Raw genomic sequence first — 8,247 nt, 5'->3', positions numbered from 1 at the left:
GTTGTGAAGCTCAAGTCCAATGAAGTTCGGATTGGACCAATTACAAGAGCTCGTGCGAAGCTACTTAAACAACAGGTGAACTTGTTCCTAAACGATACTTTGATTGATGAGAACTTTATACCTGCCTAAGTCCTATTACTTATGTATCATCAGGTATCAAGAGGAGACAAGCATCGCACGAGGAGAGGAGCGAGTCGGACGTGAAGACGGACGTCAAGAAGGCCGTGAAGCTGGACATGGAGCTGGACATGAAGATATCTCGTGGACGCGCGAGGGAGGAGCGGGAGGAATGCGCGAGAGGAGAAGAAGAAGTCCGGGCCGGTCCGGAACCCGGTCGGACCGGCCCCCGGACCGGCCAGCCCGGTCCTCGGTCCGGCCGACCGGTCGTAAACCGGCCACCAACCGGAGGAGATTTATCGTACGGGGCGAGACCGGAAACTTCGCGGCTTCCGGTTTCCGACCGGTTGACCGGACCGCCAACCGGACCGGCCGGTCCAGAACCCGGTCCGACCGGACCATAGACCGGACAGCCCGGTCCACAGCCCGATCGACCGGATCCGGACCGGACCCGGTCCGAGTCTCGTCTCGACCGGATCTATTCCCGGGTCGGTTATTTTTGTATCTTTTCGACCAGAACTCGTCCCGACACCTATATAAGTGCCCGTGACGCCCCCTAGTTGCTTTAGACCACGTTTAAGATAAACCCTAGTTCTTAGTTGTTTGCTCTGCAAAACTATTGAATTCCCTACACCATATTGCTTGGATATTGTGTAGATCCCGTTTAAGTCTTGTGTGATCTCGCTGTTCCATTGGGAATTAGACGGTTGCAACTTACCGCTTCGTGGTCGGCGGCTACGTGCGCAAGTGTGTGGAGTTGCGAATATCTTTCAGGGTTGAGAGCTGTTGCATCCGGCGACGATGGGACCAATCGAGAGATCTCGTTGCGTCATACAAGTTATCATCCACTACATCGTCGTGTTTCTCCGCTGCCATCACCCCGTGATCATCATCACCACCGTTGCTTACTGAGAAGATCGGGCCACCCCTTATCATATTTGGGGCATTTTATTCAAAGTGCCCCTATTTCAATTAGAAACACAAGCATCCGGGGCACTTTTTATAGTGCCCCTAAAAGTAATTAGGGGCACTTTAGCTACCTATTGGGCCACTTTGAAGTGCCCCTAAACATAGACCGTACAGTAGTGGCAGCAGCTCCGCCTTCTCTTTGTAGCACGCGCCATCAAACATCGCAGCAGCGCCGCTAGCGACAAGTAGCATCGGTGGCCAACGGTCGGAGCAACACCGGTAGCGGCGGCATGTAGCACCGGTTGGTAGTGGTTGTAGCAGCTGGATTTGAGGATTTGGAGATCCTAGGACACGCGGCGTGGTAGCTTAGGGCGAACGGCTGCACAGCGGAATGCACAACGCAGGTGTCTCGGCGCCATGCGAGCTCGTGGGAAATTTTTGCGGTCAACGCGGAGGAGATGCCAGAGGATAGAGATGAGAAGAGAACGCCTAAGAAATCGGTGGCCACGTTTTCTCCTTCACCGGGTGGGCACGTGGCAGACGCACGACCCGGGGGATCGGAAGACATGTATCGTCCGGGGGGTATCATCAGCGTTTTCCATCCTACAAACAGTGTCAAGCTCGCCGATGGCTACTATCAGCATTTATCCGACAAACGAGTGACATGGAAGCTCGATTTTACATGCACACAGAAGCTGACCAAGTGTGTTAGTTTGTTTCTTTTCTCTTTTCGATGGCTGCATCGTTCTTGCATATTTCATGGCCGCCGAAATAATCTTTGCTATAAAATTAGGACCGATGATGATGGTAAGTCAAACTAGCATGACCGGGGCTCGATCGCTTCTTGTTGGATAATAACTGAACCACGTCCAAAAAACAACGCTACGCTCGGGCCAACGAGGGAAAAACAGAACCACCCTATATTAGACGTGTACCCCTAACAAATTTATAAATCATGATACAAATGTGCCACACGTGATCTGAGGATTTAGACTTTTATTCATGCCTTAGTTATCTAAATACTAGCATGTGATTCTACTTAATATTTTGGCGACTTGAATTGCTGCCACTATCTTCTGCTGACCATGTACAAGATAGTTTTCTTGTACTGCCTTCATTTTTGTATACAAGGTCACAACCGTATTTCAGTATTTCAACGTAGAACTTTGATAAATAATGTAACCTAAAAATACGAGTTATATGTCATACTAGCGAAATACCCGTGCGTTGCTACGAGAAAAAATATTAAAATTTGTCAACAATTTATGTTTCATCAAAAAAGCATAAGTTAAATGTATATATGTATCATTGTTTTGTCCCATGCATCATTTTTGACCTCACATGGCCTTCTTTTAACCTCATCTTTCAACGAGAACATTTTATAGTCCTCTACTCCGTTGCAATGTCTATATTTGACAATGGCTAATTGGTAAAAGTTGGGAAAAATTATGTGCATTCTTCCTTCTTTGTTATATATACTCATTATTAATTTTAAATGAATAAGAAATTCACAAAACTCAATATACTTAGGCAATCGAATTGTAAATAAGAATTAAGATAAAACCTTCTTTATTCAAATAGATACATTTTTATAGATAATTCTGAAAAAAGATAACACCACATAATGGTTGAAATGAAATATTTACAGATCGTTCTCACAAAATTCTCTTTTATAAGGTTGCGGCTTAGCTTACATTCCATCATAGCATTAGGTAAATATTTTGAGTAGTCATCTTTTGATAAAAAAAAGTATCCGAATGTGTGGTTCATGCTGGCAATACAAAAATATGGAGGACCTTATACTGTCATGTGTAATTTTAGAGAAAACTCATACAAGCAAGCTACAATTATGTGAGAAAGGCAGGGTTATTTTTCTTGGTCATTCAGAACTTGTATGAATCGGTGCAATGAGATCCATGCAACATTAAAAATAAGTTATTCTCTATCTCTTACCTTCCCCTCCAGGTCGCGAGTATGCAGATGTGTTTTCTCTTTGTCTGTCCATGTCATATCATTTTTGTTTCAAATTTGTGAGCATCAATTTCAATCTCCCAAATTTGAAGCTACTTAACTATTATCTTCTACAACACGCGCTTATTTCTCTCTTCTTCGGGACACAGAGATACACCCTGAGGCTGCGTTAGGTCCAGACCTCCTCCCATGGCGCACGTGGTCTAGTGATGCACCTGGTAACCAGCGCCTCCCATGCATGTCTGAAAAAAGCACCAGCGCATGTGAAAGAAGGCGTGACCAGCGCAAGAGCCGACGGAAGGCTGTTCAGCGGCTGCCCTGCAGAGCTGCGAGGCGCTTGGAGGACCACCAAGGTTCTATCGACAAGCTCCTCCCCAATCAAATAGGACTATAGGAGGCCTGGAGATCGAGCGTCCGGCCGGCATGAGGCGACGCCGCGGCGAACGGATCTCGGTCGAGGCCATTGCTCTTTTTCTCTTCGCTGCGCTGCTAATCTAGGACCGCGGGTTGATGTTCTATGTACCAAGGGGCTAAATGGAAAACGAATTTTTGGACGTACGACGTACCATACATGTTCCAATTTAATTGTAGAGATAGATTATGTTATTGGATTCATATTTGAAAACTATTCCAACAACATGATTCTGATGTCATATAACTTATATTTTATTGTAAAAATTATTAGTCAATATTCCCCTAGAAATGCATAGTTGACTTTTATATAAAAACCGAGGGAGTATCTCATCTGGTCTTGTGATCTAGACAATATAGAGTTTGATATGTCTTACGATTAACCACACAAATTTATATTTTTGCTATACTTGTGCGTTTAGTAGATTGTTGACCCAAAATAGGCTAGATGAGGGATATGTTATAATATTGTCAGACACAAAAGTAAAATCCGCAAGTGTAACTAGTATTTAAACCGTAGCAACCCACGAGCATTCAGCTAGGGAAAAGCCCCAGTTGAACCTGGGTGCACGTGAACCCAGGTTGAAAATACATTTTCGAAAATGTGAAAAAATTCTGAAATAAAAATATCAGGGTACGTATGCATGTTCCATGTGTGCGTAGAAAGTTTTCGCGGAGAAACCACTTTTTTATTCCAGAATCTAAAAAAGACAAAATACGCTGCTATATAGCCCTGTAAAATTTTAGTTTTTTGCCGAGGCAAAATAAAATGTTTTTTCAGAACGAAACTCATGTCTAAGGCACATGTTTAAGATCATCTTTTACAATCATTTTGTGTTTCGATTTTTGAAACATATTTTGACATCACAAACCCATTTTTGAAAAAGTGGGTTCACATACACCCAGATTCAGAAAAGTCAGTCTCATTCAGCTAGTATATACTATATACTTGTCAAGTTGAGTCGGGGGCGAGATGGGGTAGGAGTTGGACAGCGGCCTCTGGGCTGGCCGTGTCGGGCCATGTACGGTCCAAGTTGAGTCTGAGATGGGGTAAGAGTCGGACAGCGGCCTGGCCCGTTCTAGCGACCGCTCTTATAATGCGCCCTCGTGTTCCTGGAAACGGAGCACAGGCAGAAATCGAAACCAGGCCAACAAGCAAGCCAACGAAAACCTAGATCGCCGCCCTGATGGCGCTGCGTTCTCTCCTGAGAAAGATGCCTGCCCTCGGTCTCAGGTCGCCGGCGGGTCCCCATATGGGGCCCGTCCACGCGCTCTCGCCGGCTCGCCATATGTCGTCCCCCCTTCCTCCGGTAAGCCGAACTGCCTCTCTATTGCTATCTGTATATGTATACCTAGTTAGATCTGAACCGTGGTTGTGTGTGTGTTGGATTTATGTAGATCTGAAATCACAGATACGAAAGTTAATCCCCTCGTACGAAATTTAGTGGACACATATGATTTAATCACAATTTTAATCACGCTGATTTGAAAATAGTTACCATCCTAGTTAGATTTTCACATGCAACTTTCTCGATTCAAGATCTCCGCTTCCCCTCGGGCAGGCATGATTTCCCCCTGTTCTACAATTTATCCAGATATCATGAAATACAGCCGCAGACATGCATGATTTTTCATATTACTCTTTATGATATTGATTCTACCGTTTCTTATTGTCAGGATCCTTCTCCGAGGCTTCGCAAGGCATTTGAGAAGATGGACCAAGCGATAGCCAGGGAAACAAAACTTTACAAGTAAGTGACTTCCCTATGTGTCTAGGTAGATTATTTGATAAAAAAAAGTATACTTGTGTACACTCGTTTATATGTATATGGGCACTGTTGTTATTCTTCTTCAACTTGCATGCTTCTTTATTTAACAGAATTGTCCGTTTTGTGTGCAGCGATTCGATCACAACCTTTTACAGCGGTTGGGACAAATGCGATAAGAAAGTAAAGTTATATACCTATGCGGTCCATGCCTATGCGGTATTCATGGTGCTCGGGCCTCTGTTTTAGGCGTCCTGTACCAGTTATGATGATTACTGTATCAGTTATAAAGATTAGTACAAGTATTGTGTAGGTGCTAGGAACTGAATAGAATGTAAATTGGCTTCCCAAGTTTGTTCTAAGTTAAATTTATGTAAGTTACTTCTGTTCCAAAATAATTTATCTTGTAGTTTTGTTTTAAGTTAAATTTTTGTAAATTTTGTTGGGTTTAAAGAAAGTGTGTCCTACAATCCCAAATCTATATAGTATGAAAATAAAACCAATTTGATGTTCATATATTTTTCTGTAAACATGGTAAATTGACTTGGACAAACCTAGAACATCAATTATTTTGGAGCAGAGGTGGTTTGTGTAATAGTGTAATAAGAACCCTATTTGTGGTGAACTGCACTTTCTATGGTTTAATGTAATTCGTATGAAACTTAGGGTGTACATATGTCTCACTTGAATTCTTAAGTCTCAGTCAACTCAGAAAAGTGCAACTACAGTTCAAAGAAAAATGCAACTCGGTTCACATTTCTGTCAGAAAAGTGTAATTGCACTTTTTTAACAGAAAAGTGCAACTCAAAACACATTTTTATAAGTGACTTATATTTAAGAAAATCTCAGTTGACTAAGACATAGCAAAACCGTGAAACTTACTATATACATATTCTAGAGCATGCGCTCACGGTTCCATTATCTAAACAACTTAAAGCTGTTGCAATCCCAGCTCTCTCAGCGTTTTGCCGGTGCATGGTGGGCCTGCGTAGGGATAGGTGGCAGCTATTCCGGACTTGGCCGGTTCTGCATTCTTGGTGCGTGGCGGGCCACTTGGGCCCCTATGAGCGTGTTGATTTGATGCTGGGGGGTTGGTTTTTTCTTTTCTTTCCCCGACGCCCCTTGCATAGGTTTCCGGCCGCCTCACATAAAGCTCCGTCCGGCCACGGCAACTCAGGTTGCTTGTTGCACGTCCTCCTATCCCCATAGCTTGCTAACCCTTCTGATTTCCTCCGGTCTATTCTACCTTTGCGTTGTGACTAATAGTGGCGAGCCAGTTGGACGCCTTTCCTGGCGACGAGGTTGAGCGGCGGCGGAGGCAGTGGGAGGGTTGCGGCGGTGCTGAGGGTGGGCTCGATACTGCCGCCCACGAAGAAGCTGGTGCAGGGCGTTTGTTGTTGCCACAATCCCCCAATGCCTACTTTACTGCTGAGGAAATGCCACATCGATGCACCCCCTCTCTGTGAGCTGGCGTGGCCAGGCCGCCGGAGCCCCTTTGTTCGTGTATGGCATGTTGCACCCCCAATGGTTCACAAATCACAAGGTATTTGACCATGCCCTCATACGTGTGTGATGCTGGAGTGCTGGTGATGGTTGGGTCAGGATATGGCTCGTGCCATTGCTCGATGTCGGGATGTGTGTGTTCCGGTCTCTAGGTCCACAATCTAGATCGATTTTGCGCCAGCAAGGCGGATGAGAGGCGGCGCCCGGCTATTCCGAGGCCAAGCGGTGGAGGCGCGGAGATCCCTCCGGCGAAAGACATGATGTGGATGGATTGAAAAACACGGAAATGCATAGGAGGCCATTCGATTCCATCATTGAGGGTATCTCCAACGGGCAACGGGCGACCCATTTCGGACGCCGGTCCCGAGCGTCCGTTTGCGTCGCCCTGCGGAGATATTTTGTCCGCGCGTCCGTTTGCGTCTGGGGTGTGCTCTCATCGGGGTGACCCATTTTTAGATTTGCAACATATTTAAAAGCATAGAAAGTAATATATTCAAATGCATAAAAACTATACAAAGTAGTTCTAGAAGCCTAGACTACTTGCTTCCTGACGGGTTGGCCCCGTCGTTGCGTCGCTCCCTCGCCTGCTTCTCCACCGCCTCCCGTGCGGCCGCTAGGGCTCGATGCGCCGCCACGTCCTCTAGCACTGCCGCAGCCTCGGGTTGGTGGCATCGTCCTTGAGCGTCTCGAAGGACTCGACTATAGCCCTCTGCTCCGCCGCCCTCTCCTCCTGGGTAAGCGCATCAGGATCATCGGAAGACCACGATATGTCGGAGTTGGAGTCCTCTGGGGCTGCGGCGGCCGCCACCCTGCGTTGTTCCAGCTCAGCATCGACCGCCGCATGGGCCGCCCGCTCCTCCTCTGCTTCCTCCTCTGCTTCCTCCTCCGCGAGAGTTAGGGCCTCGGCGTCCCTGACCGGGTCGAGGAGGTCGGTGTTGTCATCGTCGTCGAAGCTCAAGGCCGGGGGGGTGGAGTGGGAGGTGGAGGTGAAGGTGGAGGCGCAGCAACCTGGCAGCGGCCGACGCTGCTCATGGTGGCTCCGGTGGAGGCTGAGCGGCAGCGGCGCTACGGTGGAGGTTATGCGGCGGCTAGGGTTTAGTGGGGAGGAGATGAGATGTTCGCGCCCCTGTTTATATAGGTCAAAGGCAGGGCGATGGCCGCGCCACGCGTGCCATCGCCATTACTACGTGCGCAGAGGTAGGCGACGGCCGCGCGCCAAGCGAGGCATCGCCATTTACGCGGCCGCAGACTGCCGAAGCGACAGACTACCGAAGCGACGCCTCGGCGCCAGTACTGGCGGAGAAGACGCATCGACGCAAGGTCACTGCCTGGCGGGCCAGACGAAACGTCCGAGCGGATACTTTGCGCGTCCGCGCAACGTCCGCAGAGACGCATCCCACGCGCATATTTGGGCCATGTTTGCGTCGCCGCGGACGACCCGGTCACTTTGCGTTGATCTGCTGGAGGTGGTAACATACGCATTTTTCGACCCGACGGACGCAAACGGTCGCTCAGCATCCGTTTGCATCGCGCCGCTGGAGATGCCCTGAGGGCTCATGAGGTGTGCCCT

At 47.5% G+C, this 8,247-nt stretch overlaps 1 protein-coding gene across 1 annotated transcript; it reads left to right on the top strand.

Annotated features, from left to right (window-relative positions):
• Positions 1–4,552: 4,552 nt before the first annotated feature.
• LOC124659208 lies at positions 4,553–5,784 on the top strand. The gene is made up of 3 exons (XM_047197138.1): positions 4,553–4,718; positions 5,086–5,159; positions 5,309–5,784. Exons 1-3 carry the CDS (start codon positions 4,596–4,598, stop codon positions 5,421–5,423), a joined length of 312 nt encoding a protein of 103 aa, XP_047053094.1. The 5' UTR covers positions 4,553–4,595; the 3' UTR covers positions 5,424–5,784.
• The last annotated feature ends 2,463 nt before the right edge of the window (positions 5,785–8,247 follow it).

The sequence above is a fragment of the Lolium rigidum genome, chromosome 6 (genome assembly GCF_022539505.1).
Source record: "Lolium rigidum isolate FL_2022 chromosome 6, APGP_CSIRO_Lrig_0.1, whole genome shotgun sequence".
Classification (NCBI taxonomy): domain Eukaryota; kingdom Viridiplantae; phylum Streptophyta; class Magnoliopsida; order Poales; family Poaceae; genus Lolium; species Lolium rigidum.
This window is presented reverse-complemented; position numbering and strand designations above follow the sequence as displayed.

What these genes read in the sequence shown, in the direction of transcription:
- LOC124659208 (XM_047197138.1), top strand. Translation starts at nt 4,596, where the DNA reads ATGGCGCTGCGTTCTCTCCTGAGAAAGATGCCTGCCCTCGGTCTCAGG. An exon ending in TGTCGTCCCCCCTTCCTCCG is followed by an intron (nt 4,719 to 5,085) that starts GTAAGCCGAACT and finishes TCTTATTGTCAG; the next exon opens with GATCCTTCTCCGAGGCTTCG. An exon ending in AGGGAAACAAAACTTTACAA is followed by an intron (nt 5,160 to 5,308) that starts GTAAGTGACTTC and finishes TTTTGTGTGCAG; the next exon opens with CGATTCGATCACAACCTTTT.